The following is an 18,686-nucleotide window of genomic DNA, read 5'->3' on the forward strand; positions in this document are numbered from 1 at the left end:
ACTAAAGGAGTGCAGTTACCCACATACAGGACCTAGGTCTAGAAGGAGCCAATAATCTGGACCCATGTGCTACCTCCCCTTAGTGCTCTCATCATGAGCTGTGCTGAGGAAAAGAGATCTTCCGGGCCCCATGGGTGTGTTTTCACTCAAACTACCTATCACAAACTCAGAGGTGAAGGAGTACTGGTTAAAAGCCAAAATATCTGCCACAGCTTAGTGTTTTCTGAGACCCCCAAAGGCTGCTTTTCCCAAAGGGAAGAAAATCAGAAATGCATGAAACCCAAGGAATTCACATAGCCCTTCTGTGTTGGGACTACAAACCGCTGCCTTGCTAGGTGTGGTGGTGCACGCCTGTAATCCCAGCACTCAGAGGGCTGTGGCAGGAGGACTGCCACAAGTTCGAGGCCAGCCTGGGCTGCAAAGTAAGTTCAAGGCCAGCCTAGATTACAGAGCAAGGCTCTACATCAAAAACAAAAGGAAATGAAATAAAACAGCACATGCTGTCTTAGTCTTTGACCTCTTTTAGGATGACTCTGGCCATAAAGCATGGCACACTTACTCACTGGAGAAAAACAGATGCACAGGTTGGGGTGGTAACATGTACAGGCAGTTTAACTTTCATCTACCAGACCTTTTAAAACAAAGAAAGATTCTGTTTGTTGCAAAAGGAAAGACTTTCAGTAGGGAGGTGTGTTCCTTCCTCAAGGTTTCAGTACTTAAGGCCTCTGGCTTTCTAAGACCTTAACTCTCAGTAAATTAGAAGATGACACTGCTTCTGCAAACACAGTGAGTGTAGGACCTGGAGACTTCACTACTGCCCAGGACACCTCTCGTTTTCATTTCACGCCTTACCGAGAACGTCGCTGGTGGCCATGATGTCACAAGTATACATAGCCGCCATCAGGCGCTGCGGTTTCACCTGCAGTGCATAGCGACACGCTTCCTTCATGGTGGCAATCAGCTGTCCCGAGAAAGGCCCATAGCAGTCAGCGACTGAAGGTTCTCCTTTCTGGGAAGTCCTCTTCTCGGAGGCCTGGGAGCAGCCATCAGGTGGCTCTTGCTTTTCATCTGCACCAGGACAGCTTCTCTCTCCCTCCTCGCCCCGTCCTACCACATCACTTTTTTCATTATTCTGGTTACTACCCACTCCCTGTTCCTCAAGTTTACTTATGTCCCATTTTTCCAGAACAAAACAGACACCCATGAGCGGCTCTTCACACATGGGGCCAGAGAGGGTTGCCAGCTGGAAGCCACTCACGATGCTATTGCCCAGGTCTCGGTATCTATTGGCTCCCTGGGAAGCTCTGCCAGCTGCGCCTGTCCACACTGAGTTCTGGAAGTCCACACTTCTACTGACCAGCATGTTGGGCCCACACTTTCTTGGGCCAAATGACCAGATTTGGTCAACGGTGTTTCGCCATTTTCTCCCTGTTAGGTGTTGCTCCAGTTTTCCTTTGAATTCCCACATTTTCTCTTGGGTCTTCCGATGAATCGTCTGAGTATTTTTGCCCTCATCCAACAAAGATGTCAGTTGTTCCATAGAACGAATCAAATCGCTGTTTTCTTCCAGAATCTGAGTGACTTCTTCTGGAAGGGGCATGGCCCGGACACTGAGAGTGGCAAGTTTGTTGGGAGTTGTGATGGTGATTAGCCCATCAGCGTCAACCTGGACCCCTTCAGGGATTTTGCTCTGATCGTCTCTTGTTTGGTGTATGACTGCAACTTTCTGTTGTTTGCCGATTTCTTCATTGACCATGTCAACTTTTGGGGGTTTTGTGATTGTTTCTCTGAATGGAATAATGGGTTCAGATACACTGATATGAATCTTTGCAAACCTACAAAATGAAGAGAAATGATAAAAGTTTATAATCAAAATGGCATCAATGCATCTTTTTATGCAATGAAGACTGCACAAACACAGGAATTTAGAAATTATCTTACTATGAAAGACTAATTTATAATATATCACAATTCTGATATAATACTGCTTTCATTTTGGCTTGAAAAGAGTGCTTCTAATGGGAACACATCTTCAGGGAGTTCTATGCTTGTACTGAGATTTCACCACTTTGTTCATTCTCAAAATAAATAAATCATCTATTTAGACAAGAATGTTTTGAGTGGAAAATGTATGTTTTAACGAGAACTGACATTATGAATTCTTCAAAATACAATTTGCCAATCTAAGAGTCTGGAGAAGAAAAGCCCAATCTTTATGGCTCTAAATACACGCAGAATTAGAGAATTTCAGGGAAGCTAGTCAAAACCTCACAATGTATTTTGCTTTGATAATGAGGCTCTGAGGCTGTCAGGATACCTATATATTTACTCTATCCTTCATGGTGACCGAAGAGCACTTGAAATGTGACCAGTGCAACTGAAAGGCATGATTGTATTTAAACAGCCACACGTAGTTACTGAACACTTGAAATCTGGCTAGTGACTGACAAACTGGATTTTTAATCTTTATTTTAACTAATTTGATTTTAAAGAGTTTCACATGGGTATTGGCCACTATACTGGACAGCATAGGTCCCAAGCCCTGACCCGGCACCAAATTCAGAAAGCCCTTTTTCCCACATAATGCAAGTTTAGTTTCATGCTGGCCTTTCTTCTAAATGAAGATCTAAGTTTGCATAGGACGGAGTCTGGAAACTGGCATGGGCAGACTCTGATGATGATGGAACCAGGCAATCTTTTTGTCTCCTAATTTGTTCATTCCTCATTGCCAGTTACTGCGGCTCTAGTCTGGTCTGTATCTATTACTGGCAATATGGATAGATATATGTAAAAATGTATGCATATGTGTGTAGATGTACATATACACATTAGAGGAACTTCATCCTTAGAAAATTTTTGAAATGTTTATATTTAATTCTAGATCTTCTATACTTTGTAGAAGTAGGGAAGGTATCTATCTAATCTTATGACTTTTGATAAATTTGAAAAGTCAATAGTTTTCTGAAAATAATGATATCCAAATGAATTTTAGAGTACAGAATTTGAAATATACTATAATACGTGGAAGAAAATAAAAATGTGCAAAGGTTACTTCCAATAAAAGATACGATTTTGCAATGGAGAGTGGTGGAGCATGCCTGTAATCCCAGAACTGTACGAAGCTGAGGCAGGAGGATCACAAGTTCAAGCAAGGCCTGGGCAATTTAGTGAAACACTGGCTCAAAAAATAACAGGTTGGGGTTGTAGCTCAGTAAAGGCCCTAGTTCAATCCTCTCTACTATTTAAGAAGAAGTTACGGTTTTATGAGTAATTTTTCATTTCCAAATATTAGTGTGTTTCAATAAATATATATGTAGAATATACTAGATGTCTACATGTGTTAGTATACAGTCACTCTGATACTTAAACACAACAGCATATAGAGACAAAGCTGCAGTTTAATCTTACCAAACAATTTTGATATAGAAGATAAAATTACTATACAAAGAAAAATAAGTATATGTACATGTACATTTTGTTTTTGATGTTCACTTCTTATGTATGAGGCAAGGGTTAGTACTGTGAGTGTTCTACATGAATTACTGCTTCAGTAGTATTAGTATCATCCCCATTTGTAGAGGGGAGCATTAGGGAAGACAGATTAAGTTTTTTTCTCCAAATGGCTAGTAAGTGGAGAATTTAGGATCCAAATTTAGGTCTGACTTCAGAATCCACACTCCCAGTCATTATGTTACACTGAAAAATGGGATTAAACAGTACATTAAAGAAAAATTAAATAGATGGTCTTTTTAAAATCATAGGTTATTATAAAAATTAGTTTGTATTAGCTCTGTTAAAATAACATATCAAATTAAAATGTCAACTTTTTGAACCATCTTTAAAAATATAAAATTGGTATTCAAGAAAATTCAATACCTATTCTTGATTTCTACATCTGAAAACAAAAAAAGTCTGAGCACCTATGCATGACCTTTTTTCTTACCAAGCCAAGAATAAAACTGATAAAGAGTATCTTCAAAATAACTAGAGTACACATATACTACTGGAAAAATTTTTGAAAGTTGTTGTTTGCAGTCAGGATTAAGACAAAGGTGCCTATTGTTACAGGTTCCATCTAGCATTGTACTAGAGGATTTGGGCAGCATTATAAAGAACGAAAATACAAATATGAGAATCGTACAGGAAAAAAACCTGTCATCATGGGCTCAAAATCTAACAGTCTTTAGAAACTATTAGGAATAATAGTTTCAGCATAACTGTCATATTTGAGAATAACATGCAAAACCTATTTTATTTCTATATACTAGGAATAAGCAGTTTGACTTTTTTTTTTTTTTCAACACTGGGCACTGAACCCAGGGCTTTGTGCTTGCTATGCAAGTTCTCTACCATTTGAACTCATCCTCAACCCTCAAAAATGTTGTTTATAAAGTGGGTTAGGTTGTCCATTTAATGACACATATCACCTTCATACAGAAATATAAACATTTCCAAAAGATTCACATTGTGGAGATCACGACAATAAGCAAAGTCTGTCCTAATCAGTTACATTTACAAAGATTTTATTTTGTTGCCCTTATATGTGCTCTCTATGTATATGCTTAAAGTAAAATATACACATATGAAAATGTTTTATAATTTAAACTAAAAATGCAAGGTAGTTCAAGGGTAGGCAATAAATTCCATTTTTTAAGTTAATAAAAATTATACTTATGACCCAATGACAATCCATGTCTGAATGGAGGGCATTTCATTTTCCTCCAAAAATAGACCACAGTCCATATTGGCCTGGTTTAGGAAACACTGAAAAACATCCCACTGACTGTGGACCTAGTCACACTTTCTCCGTCTTTAACACTTTTATCTAACCTTTCTTTTAAGTCATCCAAGCATCGCTGAAGGTGAACTTCCCCTGCTGTGACCAAAACATGCTCTCCTGTTTCCTGAATTAAAATCTGGACACAGGGATCAGCTTGGTTCAACAACTTCATTCCTTTCACAAGCTGAGGCATTTCACCTAGGTTAATAAATAAAATACTGATTAATTATTAGAATCAATATAATCTAAAGATAATAGCCACTTATGGGAAAATTACAATGAAATAAAATCTTAAAGTAATGGTTACAGTTTATTTTCTTCTTCCAAATCATGCAACAATGTGAATAAAACTACCTTCTATGCATTGTCCTGTACAGCCAACATGAGACACTCACAGGCTTACCACCAAAACTCCACAGCTGATCTACAGAACTTCTTCAAATGGCCAGTAGATACAAACATCATTCTTATAAAAATTAAATTTATGGTCCAATATCACCTACATCTTATTATAAATGCACATATGATATACCTAGAAATGTATCAGAACACTTCCTCAAATGATACATATAACATTAACAAATCACCAAGAGAATCATTTAATATTATAATCAAGAAACTTTAACAGAACTTTACACTAAAAATAACTATTTGTGAACTTGCTTGATAGAAGCCTGAATTTTAGAATACAGAGACTAGCTACTGCACCTGGTGAGCCATGGCACTGTCTGTACTGCACTCTGCTTGTGCTTTTGGTACATACAGTAAGTCCCTGACTTACGAAGGAGGTCTGTCTATTCCTGGAGAACTGTTCGTAAGTTGGGGACTTCTTTCAATAACTTCTTCCTTACAATTTATGGGGCTCGAGGATGGACGGGGGCTGTGAGAGCTGCTTTTTCACCCATTTCTTCCTACCGAGCTCCATCCAATTCACACAAAGGAGGCCAGAGGGTCTCTTGCTACTGCTGATGGAGCAGAGATGGACTGTGAAAGCATTTTTATACAGTACTGTTTTGATTCTACACCTGAAGAAAAGACTCAGCAACTCCTCAAAGCTTTTCAACATGAACTTTCTGCAAGGCAATGGTTTTTAACAAGCTTTAGAAAAGTTTATTAATTAATGGGCAGGAAGAAAATATTAAAACTTCCACGTGCGTATTTATTTTTGAAACAATTCTTTTGGCTGGGTGTGGTGGTACACACCTGTAATCCCAGCACTCTGGATGGCTGAGACAGGAAGAGCATCAATTCCTGCACAGCCTGGGTAATTTAGCAACCTAGCAAGGCCTTGTTTCAAAATAAATAATTAGAAAAGGGTTGGTAATATAGTTCAGTATGAAGGTCCTGGGTTCAACCCTGAGTATAAAAAAACTTTCTAATAATAACTAACACTTTGTAGCACCATCCCTGTGCCAGAAAAGCACTTGGCCCATATGAAATCATGAACTGTGAGGAAGCTATGATTAATGCTCTCACTCTGTAGATGAGGGAACAGGTATGGAAGAGCAATGGAGCTGTGCTCAATGTGAAGAGCAACGCTGCAGCAGAACCTGGTTGTAAAGCCGGTGAGTGGGCTGAAGTGCCTACACTGCACATTTGCACAGCACAGGGCCACAATCACAGCCACTCCGGGTGCAGGCATCTTGAGGCAGGTGGAGTGGGCTGCTCCACGGGCAGGACCAGCAGAGGTTCCTAGCCCTGTGCATTTCAGCACTCTGTCATTTTTCTTTGCCTGACCTGGGGACTTACAGATGTCATCCCTGACACAACTTAAAATCTGGCTTAAAAGATTCCCACAGGGGGGTGGGGGGAATAGCTCAGTGGCATAAGTGCCTGCCTGGCAAGTGCAAGATCCTGAGTTCGATTCCCAGTACCCGCCCCCACCTCAAAAAAAAAAAACTGCACAGAAGTTTCCCACAGAGAGACCAGTGATAATGCTAATAACACACACATCACTAGCAGCAGCACTACCACCATCATCCACAACTTTCCCCAGTACTTTTATCAGCCAAATTACAAAGTAAATACATCTGTTTCTTCAAGGTACAGATGACAGTTTAATAATAAGAAATATCTTAAATAAAACTGAAACATGGAGAAAACATTTTGAAATTGGTTATTTTAAAACATTTCCATTGAAAGTCATTCTGTGGCCAAAAATAATGTGCATAAACCTCTCAAAATTTAGAAGGTGATTTTCCTACCCCATATTAAAAAATATCTTCCAAGTAGATAGTTCATTAAAGACATAAAAATTAATACCTCCTAGGCAGCATAAGAAAAACTGACTAACATTAAGAAAAATAGATACTTCTTATCCCTATTTCTTTAAATCCTTATATGGGTGGTAAATGGGATCCCACAATGGATGCCATGATTTAGAAAAGGAAGAGGTGATGCATTTCTTTCACTGGGACTATGCGACTCTGTGGAGTGGCTTTTCCAGTGATAATACCTTAAAAATAAAGTGCTGTAATAAATGGAACCTGGAAGCAGGCATTTGAGTAGCAATATTACAGTGCTAAGGCAAGATCTTCAAAGCAATGAGGCCTTATTATACAGCCAACTCTAATTCAGCCCCAAACACCTGACCTCTGACAATCATGCTGCCATGTGTCTCCCACTACAGTGAGTCAGGCTGGCCCATGGGACCAAAAGAATGCTCTGGAGGTGGCCACGTGTGATCTGAGGGCCAGCTCCAGGTTACTGGAGGAAGCCAGTGACCCTACCCTATGCTTTGGGACCCCTGAGCAGTCACGAGAAGGTCCCGGTGAAGAAAGGCCCAGGCCCAGCCAGCAGCAGCTAGACAGCTGAGCCTCTAGTTGGCTATAGCCCCAGGTAACCCCCACTGCAACTGTGCTTTATCACGGCAACTATGGGGAGACACCAAGCTGAAGGGTCCTCAAACTCCTGACCAAAGGGATTTTAAAATAAATGAATAGTGTTGTCCCAAGCCACTAAGAATCTTGTGTTATACAATACTAGATAACTCGTAGAATTACAAACCACAATCACAAATAAGTGATATGTACTTACAATATGAAGCACCATCAAAAACAAAAAGGCTGAGGCAGAAAGATCACAAGTTCAAGCCTAGTCTGGGCGATTTAGTGAGCTCCTGTCTCCAAATAAAAATAAAAAGCGCTGGGAATATAGCTCAGGGGTACAGTACTTATCTAGCATGTGCAAGGCCCTGGGTTCAATCGTAGTATTAAAAAAAAAACACCAAAAAACTTACGTCACTTTAATCTTAACTTTTAAATAATTTCTACTTTTGTGTTTAATAATGTACATGAAACATACATGTATCCATAGAAACATAGAAAAATAAAGGATAAAAGAATTCTGAGATAAAAAGGATTTCTTAAGCTCCTCCTAAAGACGAAGATCAAGACTTGTCATCAAGGCAGTGGTTTGAATCCTGAATCTACTGCTAACTGTAAAATCTTGAACAAGTTAATTACCTTTTTCATGCCTCAGTTTCCATCATGTGAGAAGATAAAAACAGTATCCTAACACACATAGCTTTTGAGAGAATTGAATGAGATAATCAATGAAAAGTCCTCAGTATAATGTGTGGACCACAGGAGGGATGGGGGATAATAAAAGCAATAATGGCTTTGGGATGTCTGTGGTCCTCTATGCTGAGTTCTGAGTAGGTCTGTGGGCACTGAGCAGATGTTATATTTTTCGACTCCTGCCTGAGAAATCAGAGAAAGAAAAGTGGAAGAACAACTGGATTTGCTTCTGCCTGGAAGAAGAGTAATAGGTGTGTTCTGGACCAGCTTGCCCGGTCTGTCCCGAGGAAACAGAAGAGGGGCGGGGGACACATGTTCTAGTCAACAGTGGATCTGTCCAGTGCTTCTCCATCCAGGTTTGGTAGGGAGTCTGGCTATAAAACAGAGGAAACTTCAACAGTCATGGGACCCAGGGAGAAAGTGGTACTGCCCCCAAAAGAAGTATGTTCAGGCACAGAGTAAACACAATAAATATCTTACAAGGACACACAGGAACAAAGACAGCACCTAGTTTTCTCAAATGTTCTGAATGTAAAATACGATGCTGACATTACAGACCAGTGAGTATAAAATTTAGACAGTGAAAGATTCAAATGGGACACTTTGGTAACACAACCAAGAAATACACAGTAAATCTAGTAAAAACAACACAGCTGGTGGGAGAAAGCAATAATGCTCTTTTTTAAAATTATAAACAAAAATAGACGTCCAACCATTTTAGTTTATTTTTTGCAAAGTTTGGGTTAATTTAATGAAACAGAGATGAATACACTTTGGCATCCACATAATTCTCTGTTTTAGGCTATCTCATTTCTGGACAAGGTAAAGGAAGTTAATCTCACAGGCATTCTGCTTGGGACAGGAAGTAAGCCAGAGACAAGGACCTGTATCTCATGGTCCTGCTGTTCTGCACGGGAGGGCTTTTACTTGGCTTGGATATGAGCACAGACCAGTATACAACCAAAAATTACACATTTGTATTAAGTATGAAAGCTGAAATGATCAAATATTTGTTAATTCCTATTTATGCACTTTAGACAAACACAACAGGAGAAACAATGAGTACAAATACATCTCAGGACATCCCGTGGTCGCCAGACTCCAATGTCACAATTTAAACAAACTAAGTTTTCTTATACTCTGCGCTTTTTAGGTTGGCTGCAGTACACAGTGATCAGAGCCATCATGTCTCAGGGTCTGGAGAAGCCCACAAAGCAGAAGCTGGCTAGGCAGAACACAGGGTGAACCCAAGAGGCAACCTAGGCCCTGTCAGTCCAGTAACATCCAGAAACACCCCTGCCTTTGAGGCCCAAGGAAGGACAAAGCCCAAAATTAGAGGCATAGTCCTCCAAGTACCTGCCCAGGGAAAAGGAAGAACACACACATACAGGCCCAATGAGGCCGTCATACTCCAGACTGTGGTTCTAGAGCTTCTGGGAAGGGCTCAGTGAAAGTCACGCAAAGAGAAATACACTCATAAGGGACTGGCCAGGCAGATGGTAAAACCAAGGGCTAGCATTCATTACAATATGGTCAGGCAGCCAGGAGGAAAGTGCAGGAAATATTTTTTAAAGAGACAGGATATGCTCAGTGTCCAGATAATCCAGCAAGCCTAAAAGAAAGCGGTAGAGGATGGATTTTAAAACAAGGAGCTTGGGATAAGATTCTAATTTGGAAGCAGCTGAATAAAACATAAGCTTTGCTGAGGGTCATGGAGGGTGCAGAGATGAGCCTGTCTGCCATTAAGAAGAATACAATCTCCGGGACAGCAAAGGTACCTAACCATGTCATGTTTCTAAGACAGGCTTGATACCCTTCAAGGGTTGCAACTATTATGCACATCAACGAACACTCATAGTATACTGTGGAGCAAATCTCCGGATGTCAAGTAATAAATACAAGCACTTAAGGAAGGCGATGAACATTGTAATATCCCGACACTTTAGCAGCAAAGTCCAAGTATATATGCAGTAACAAGTGCAGAAAGCTGTTCTGGTTTTTGACTGAAATGGATAAAGGATGTGGGTCACATGCCCTTAAAAACAAGTTCACTTACTTGGGTGTTTCGGCTCCACAGCAACTCTCACAATAGGGGTGGCTTCGAAACTGAGTGGTATGAAAGGTGGGCAGGACGGCAGGCTACACAGGGTTGCAGATTTCAGCACAAAGTCTTGAAGGCCTCCTATTCCTACCGAGAGAAAAAGATCCTCAGGGTCAGTGAAGGATGGTATATTCTGAATTTGTTAGGAAAGTAACCGCACCGACATAGTATATATGTCAATGAGCTGAACACTTCCAATACGCTGCACAGAATGAGGCAAAGCTGTGCTGTAGTTTTTATAAACCTGGGTACTAACTGCTGTCAAAACCATACAAATTCTGCTAGCTTTTGTTTTCCAGATGTATAAATCCTACTACATGAGATTTCGTTAAGGTATACCTACTTCAAACACAGAAATGACCATTATTTCCAGATGTATTCCTCTGAAAACAATGGCTCTAAGTATAACTTTGTTTTTAAGAAATGTAAGATGACTGCTGAAATAACTTTTGCCAGTCCACTTGCCTATGGATAAAAGGAACTTAGCCCGAAAATGTGACATTGCTATGGAGTACCTAACCCTAGTGACCCTCTATTCCATCCCAGATTTAAAGAGAAACCGCCCATCCCTGCCTGCCAGCCCCTTGGCTGGCGGTGGCATGAGACTCTGAAGACACATGTATCTTGCTGAGCAGATGGGATAAGAGATATCCCAGGTGGAGAGATGAAGGGCATTTTGAATCTCATATCCAGAACAGGAGTGGACAACACTGTCAGGCACAGGTGATGGTTGATATATTATGTCAACTGAAGAAGTTTACAAGTTTAATAAAGCAACTCAGCAGGGGGCTGGTGTCTTCACTTTGTAAACATCCTCATCCTGTGCAAGAGGAGGGCAGGGAGATGGTGTGAGTGCTACACCGCCTTAGGGGGCAGTCCTGTTTACAGAAGGGAGGAAGAGGCTTGCTCTTCCTGCTTTTGGCTCTTGTTGCTTTTGCTATTTTCTACTGCCTTGAACTGTTGATCCTCTGCCATGCCAGCCTGCTTTGGAGCCAGCTGATTATGGACTGAAACCTCCACAAACTGTGAGATAAAGAAACCTTTCCTTCCTTATTTCTGGACATTTGTCTCAACAAGCAGAGCAAAGTAACTAAGACAGCACATTAAGAAACGTGTACAGGGCCATTTTTGTGGCTTCATGTTGAAGGGAAGATTGAGGAGGAAGGGAGGGAGGGAGAAGTCACCTCGTGCAGAGCAAGGTGACACGAGAAGAAAGGGCAGGGGTATTGCATCAGCATCAACTTTTGCATTTTGGGCTTAGAAACAACTACAGAAAGGCAGTGGAGGAAACCACTCTGCTTTGGTCAGTAGACAGCGCTACGAAGGGACAGCCCAGCAGCCTCCAGGGAGGGGTCAGTAGTGCAGGGGCTTCTTGTCTGACTTCAGCATGGGGACCTCCCTCAATAACCTCACTGAAGGGAGGCACGGCTCTGAGCTTCAAAAAATGTTCCTCATCTTGAGCTGTACCCAGACCTCCCTCCACATCCCGTCCCACAGAAAGGTACTTCTCCCACTCTCAGCAATGACCCTGGATTTGGAGGCAGTTGTCAGACCTTTTAAACCTGTTCTGCCTCACACTAAGCAACACTAATGAACTTTCAGCGGTTTAGCTCAGGGTGTGGTGGCCAGCGATGGCGAGCTTTTCAGAGCTTTCGGTGATAACAAACAGCCAGCTATGGCTATACGTGCCATAGGTTCTCTACCACTGCACCTTTTCTGTGCCTGACCCTCCTCAGGCTGAAGTTCAGGGTGTAATTCTCTCTGTGCCTCTAGAGTCTTTCCTTGACAAATTCTAACTTTCTTATGACTACAGCTGTTGGCGCGGCGCACAGAGAGGTCGACAATGGCTACAGCTTCTTGTGGATGTTAGCCTAGGCACCGTGATGCAACAGAGCTGGTGCCCAAGTTTCCACCATGGCTCCTAGAAGGAGCTTCACTCCCAGTGGGACCAAGAATGCAGGAAGACCCACATAAAACATTTCCCTTCAAGCCCCATGCATCTCCCTCCCACCTGCCTGCACACAGCACACGGGTTCTGTGAAAAGCCAACACTAACACTGCCTTCCTCTGTATCCCATGAGACACAAAGGTGAGCAATGTATTTTAGACACTGTCTCTTTCAACTCCTGGTTTACATTTTACTGTTCTAATACCAAACCTATTCTTGCTAATTAGATATGCCCAGATCTGGTGATATGAAAATTTCCCCCAAAACAGAAAAGAGAAAGGTCAATACTATAATATTTCTAGTCAAGATTGGGGAGACATGGAAAAAGTAGGGCTCCAAAGACAGTAAAACCTTTGCTACCTGTACTGTATATCACCATTTTGGTTATTTAAAACAAACAAACAAACAACTTTAAAACCAGAAAAGGGACCATTAAGTTTATTTGGGCCATTCACAATTAAATGACTTAAAAAATCACTTTGGAAATTTCTTGACATGTTGTAGTTCTACTATTAACTGTACAACATGATATTTATAGAAAACACAAACTCTTGAAGACAGGTGTAGGCAAAGACTCTATGAACAAAATTCTGGTTACATAAGAAATACTGCAAAGAGCCAACAAACTGGATCCCATCAAATTAAAATGCTTCTGCACAGCAAAAGAAACCACTAACAAAATGAAGAGGCAATCCACAGAATGGAAAAAATTTTTGCCAGCTATTCCTCAGACAGAGGACTAATATATAAGATGTACGAATAATTCAAAAAATTTAGACTCCTCAAATTTAAAGACCCAAGCCAAAAATGGGTATCTGAAATGAATATAGACACTTTTCTGGTGAAGAAGTACAAACAGCAAAAAATACCTTAAAAAAAAGTAAACAGCATTGGCCATTTGAGAAATACAAGTTAAAACAATGTTGAGATTCCATCTCACTCCAGAAGTAATGGCTGCCATCAAGAAATCAAATGCTGGTGAGGCTGATGGGGTGGGAGTGTAAACTGGTACAATCATTATGGAAATCAGTATGGAGATTCCTCAAAAAACTAAAATGAGAAATTGCATTTCACCCTGCTATTCCCCCGCTACGTATCCCCCAGAAAAAGCTAGGGTCATCCATCATACCACAGTGACATATTCACGCCCATGATTACAGCAGCACAATCTACAATGGCTATATCTTGGAAATAGCCTATATGCCCAACAACAGATGAACTGGATAAAGAAAATATGGTACTTATATACAATGGAGTACTACTCTGCCACAAAGAAAGATAAACGAGGCATTTTTAGGTAAATAGATGCACCTTAACACCAAAATCTTAAGTGAAATAAATCAGGCACACAAGTTTTTGTTTGAGAAATCCAAAGTATAAATAAAAAGCAAAACTGGGGATAGATATGAGGAAGTAGGAAGAACTTAAAAATTAAGATGTGTTACTTACACATTCTCCAGGATAAATGTGATCATTATGCACCACAAACGTGCTAACAAAAAAATGTGAAAAAGTAGTGCTATCAACTATAATTTTAAAAAAGGAACAGTGTACCTATCATCAAGCCATTCTAATACTGCCATATTTTCCCCTTCTCCACTGCAGCTCCATTATTGTATAATGTCTTATAATTTTCTTTTTTCTATTTAAATCATATGATTTTTCACTGCAGTCATATTGGTCAAAATTGTAGCAATTAAGTGTCTTCACTCAAAGTACATCTACTAAAGCTTTTTTCAGCTAGGACTGGGGGATGAGGGAAGTTTCCTTTTGGGGACTCATTTCAGAATTTCTGAGACAGGAGGAGGAGTGATGTTCAAGGGGGAAAAAAGTTCCCAAATTAGTGTGACACTGATTTGTTTTTAGTCACTGTTTATTTTCAAATTTCAAGGATTAGAGATGGCGTAAGTATTTATGTTTATTAAAACACATATCATTTAAACAAGAGGGAGAAGAAAACACAGGTTGAGGAATATGGAGATAAAGCAATTTACTGGGCAGTAAGAACTCTCACTCACTTTTATGTAAACACCGGTAACTTTTGTGTGACTGAGCATAAGGGATCCAAGTCTTTCACCACCTTCATTCTGGTCCACACAGCTGCGCTGCACAGACTGGGCACAGGCAGTGTCCAGGGAAATGCTGCCTTCTTCCCTTGGGCCCAGAGGTGCACTCTAGGCTCTGCAGTCTAAAACACACCCTGCAAATTCTTGTGACGTTTTAGTATCTTGTAAATGCTGGCAGGCAAAATTGTGTGTGTGGGGAGGGTGTCCTCTGATGTTCCCCTTTCAAAAGAATCTCAGAAACAAACAATATTATGAACATCTTTTAGCAATATTTTAGAGACTGACAATATTGGGGCTTGAGAGACGGATGGGCTTGGGGTTGAAAGCTTTTTTCCCATTCTTAACAGCTTGCGGGTGCACACACAGGGTGCACACACAGCCTAGCGTGAGGTAACGCTGGCAGGCAGGAAGACTGAATACTAATGCTGCTTTCTGGGGGCAAGCTGGTATGCAAAGGAAACAGGACTACTGCCTTTCTTTCACTGCATGAAGCAGCAAAATGCAGGGTAGATTTCCAAGAGGAGGAAGTTTGTTGCTGACAGCATCTTCAAAGCGGAACTGAATGAGCTTCTTACTTGGGAGCTGGCTGAACATGGCTACTCTGGAGCTGAGGTCTGCTTCACAGTGATGGGGACAAAAGTCACTACCTGAGCCCCCAGGACAGAGTGTTCTTGATGAGATGGCTCGGAAGATCCAAGAACAGACTGCTGTAGCTCAGAAGAGGTTTGGCTTCCCAAGGGCAGCATAGAGCTTCCTGGTGAAAAAGTGGCAAAAAGAGGTCTATGGGCCACTGCCCAGGCAGACTATGCCACAAACTCCTAGGAGGGCCTGCTATGGTGCGGCAGTCCATCACTGGCAGCAGGGCCCAGGGCTGCAAGGAGATCATGTAACTGGGAAACTGAGGACTGACGCTAAGTCCATGAAGTCTGTGGATGGCCTGATGATCCACTGTGTGTGTGTGTGCGTGCGTGTGTGTGTGAGTGAGAGAGAGAGAGAGAGAGAGAGACCTACCACACCGACACCACAGTGAGCCACGTGCTGCTCAGACAGCATGTGCTGGGCACCAAAGTAAAGGTCATGCTGCCCTGGGACCTAAGTGGTATGACTGCTCCCCACCCGCCAAGTTCCTGCCTGACCACGAGTGTTGTGGAACTCAAAGACAAGATCCTGCCCACTACCCCATCTCAGAACAGAAGGGTGGCAAGCCAGCCATGCCCAGCCAGTCCCTACACATTAACAGGGTCTCCCTGGCAGCTGTTTCTAGAGAATGGAGGCTGCTGCATAAAGACATTTAATAAATCTTGTACAAAGACAGAAAGAAGGAAAAAGAAAGAAAAGGAAAAGGAACAAAACAGCATTACTATCTTAAGGAAAATTTGAATTTACAGAATACTCTTTCACTGCTATAGTAAAAACATTACTAGAGTTGAAAAAAATTTTGGAAAAATGTTAATATTCTAGGTAGAAGATGCCCCCGAATCTTTTATCTCAAACTGACCATAGCATCACTACACCTAAGGACCACTGACCCATCCCATGTGACCTGTTCAGGCTGGAATTAGGGGATCCTGCATCTTTGCAGTAAATTTAAGTCACTGTCATGGATGTCCACACAGTCTTAGGTATGTGAGAGCAGTAAACACCACTTTAGGGCATGAGGATTTTTTTTTAAGTGCAGACTCTCCAGGAAATGGGAACCTAGAAAATGTGGGTTCAGGAAGGGACCTTTTGGTCTCAGCCTTGTCTCTGAATGTCACAGACGCCCCTCTCTTCCACCCCCAATTCTATGCCCTGGTTGTAAATCTCACCTCAGTACTCTGATTTTGTTCTCTTTGACTCAACAACCAAGAGCATCAGAAGCCTGCACGCTTTAGAAACCCTGTTATGGAGGTAGGTGGCCAGGAGGTACATAAATATAAAATGAGCCTCTGCCAAAGGTTGGCCAGCATCTCCAAAATGGACTGGCACTGGTGAGCCAAGGCTTTCTGAAGATGGGTCAAGTCCGCTCACTATGCTACAAAAAAAGACCAGGAGATCAACTGTCCTTCTTGGTATGAGGGGAGGTCCTGGGGAAGAATCTTGCAACAAGGACATCAGCGTGTTACAAATTTTTCCTTCTTGTAGAAAATAGTTGGAGCTAATAATAGTTCTTAAGCAAGTTATAGCAAGATCTGTGGGCCCTATTCTCAGAAGACAGAATAAATGAAGAGAAAAAGTAATACCTTGAAGAATCAAAAACTTTTAGAGGGGCTGGAGATGTAGCTCAGTGATAGAGTGCTGGCCTAGCATTCATGAGGCCTTGGGTACAAGCTCCAGTACTGCAAAACAAGCAAGCAAATAAAAACGATCTCTTAGAGATGTGCAGGCTTACCACTCGGTATTTGAGAATAGGGAGAAACTTGCCCCTTAGTGTCCTGAACCTAGTACGGGAGTTCAGTTGGGTATCATTAAGGGGTTTCAGTATATGCCCTGATAAATGATCTCAAGGGCAGCCAGAGCACCTCCACTCCTGTGGAGACAGACTGACCCAGTGGAGCTTGGCTCTTAGCACAGGAATGGCATGATGGGGAGGGCATATGGCTGAAACATGGACGAGATTCCATCCCAAGCAGAACACCTGATGCTGCTTGGCATTATGTTGCAAAGCGCATGAAAGGCAGTTAAAATAAAACATCCAGGTTGTTTCTGGGCTTGTCATACTGAGACAAAGAACATCTACACAGGTTAGCCCTGGGAAAGAAGGTTGTGCATATTTACTGAAATATTTAAAAAAACGCTTCCCACTGGATCAGAAACAGGAGCGAAAGACTGGTAGAGTCAGTTATGTGATGGTGGGAAGGGGATTCCGGGCCACAGCCAGAGCAGCAGGGATGTCAGGTCCATTGGAATGCCAACATCACAGGATGAGTTGAGCGGCTAGTATGGTACAAGGCCAAAGAGAGTGAGACAGATGACTGAGGCACATGAATGCCATGGTAACAAGACAGTATTCTGAAGGTGGCGGGTTTATGAGAAGCTGGGAAGAAGGAATAGAAGGAGACAAAGACGAGGTGCAGATTTCTTGCTGAGATGAACAACCAGGCGATTACCAGTTCAAAGCATTTCTCAACTCTTGAGGTTTATAATTTTTACAATCATTTATATTGCTTTCTAATGTAATGAAAACCCTGACTCTATCATATTTTTTCTCCAAATGCTAGACTATCTTTTTATTTTGTTTTTATTTTTTCTCTGTAGTAACTTTTGGAGCCTTTTCTATTTGGTGCCTAAGTTCCAAAACTTAAACAGTAGTGCTTTCAAAGAACTGATTAATATTTATTCAGCCTTTCCTTGGCCGCTCAATGATTTGAGTTTTAAAGATGGAAACACAAAATAGGTACTTCAGAATGTTTCATCAATGAATGAACGTGAGCACAGTTCCATCCTCACAGCTTTAGATCTGGTGGGAGACAAAGAGTGATAAGTAGTTATAGTGCAAGGTGACAAATGTTACACTGGGAGGGAACACATCTTCCTATGTAAAAAGAAACTAGAAACTTTCAGGTCAATGTTGCAGGGTTCCTGGAGAAACTGACACACAGAAGAACTGGGACAGACCTGCAGAGGGTATGAGTGGGACAGCTGAGGTGCTGGAAACGGGACCGCTGGCGGCCCAGTGAAGCCAGGGAGTACACTTACAGACAGCTGCAGGGTGTAGCAGAAAACCAGACTGAATATACACTTTGTTCTCCTTTATTTTCACTTTTCTGCCATCAAGTTTTTTCTTTAAAACAACACGCATTCTCGCTTTGTTTGATTTGGAGTCAGGGGGACAGGAGTTAAAGTACGGCTCTAACCTGCAATAATGGAAGTAGTGCCAGTGGTTGTTGGTTATATTGGTTATATATAATAGCAGTTCTTTAAACAACAGATTTGTTAACCAAAATTAGAATTATGTCTGGTATATGATATGAACTACATATTTAATGTTTTATATATGCTGTTAACTAGTTAACTATAAATAATAATGTAATGACTACAGTACAAGGCACAAATCTGTACTCACTGTTCACCACTTATTAGCTTTGTATCTTGCCCCACTGACCTAATTTCATATTTTGTGTAGTAACACATGATTTTAAGTGTCACTGTTTAAAGATGTGCTCTATTTTAAGTCAAATAATTTAAATAAATGGGGAAACATAAAAGTTCAGCATGTAAGAAGGAAAAAATGCTCAGTTCAGTTGAAAATAATCCTTGAAATTTAAGATAAAAAAGGAAGGGAGGAAGGAAG

At 41.2% G+C, this 18,686-nt stretch overlaps 1 protein-coding gene across 3 annotated transcripts in view; it reads right to left on the minus strand.

The window, feature by feature from the left end:
* Window positions 1–18,686, minus strand: part of Eftud1 (elongation factor Tu GTP binding domain containing 1) — a 131,481-nt gene that overhangs the window by 16,893 nt on the left and 95,902 nt on the right. For all 3 annotated transcript variants that reach the window (XM_005381461.2, XM_013512538.1, XM_005381460.2), the window contains 3 exons: window positions 10,355–10,486; window positions 4,831–4,978; window positions 853–1,835 (listed from right to left, as the gene is read on the minus strand). In XM_005381461.2, coding sequence (XP_005381518.1) covers window positions 853–1,835; window positions 4,831–4,978; window positions 10,355–10,486 — 1,263 coding nt within the window. The remainder of the gene's footprint in view (window positions 1–852; window positions 1,836–4,830; window positions 4,979–10,354; window positions 10,487–18,686) is intronic.

Source organism: Chinchilla lanigera, unplaced genomic scaffold, assembly GCF_000276665.1.
Source record: "Chinchilla lanigera isolate Chin_1 unplaced genomic scaffold, ChiLan1.0 scaffold00015, whole genome shotgun sequence".
Classification (NCBI taxonomy): Eukaryota; Metazoa; Chordata; class Mammalia; order Rodentia; family Chinchillidae; genus Chinchilla; species Chinchilla lanigera.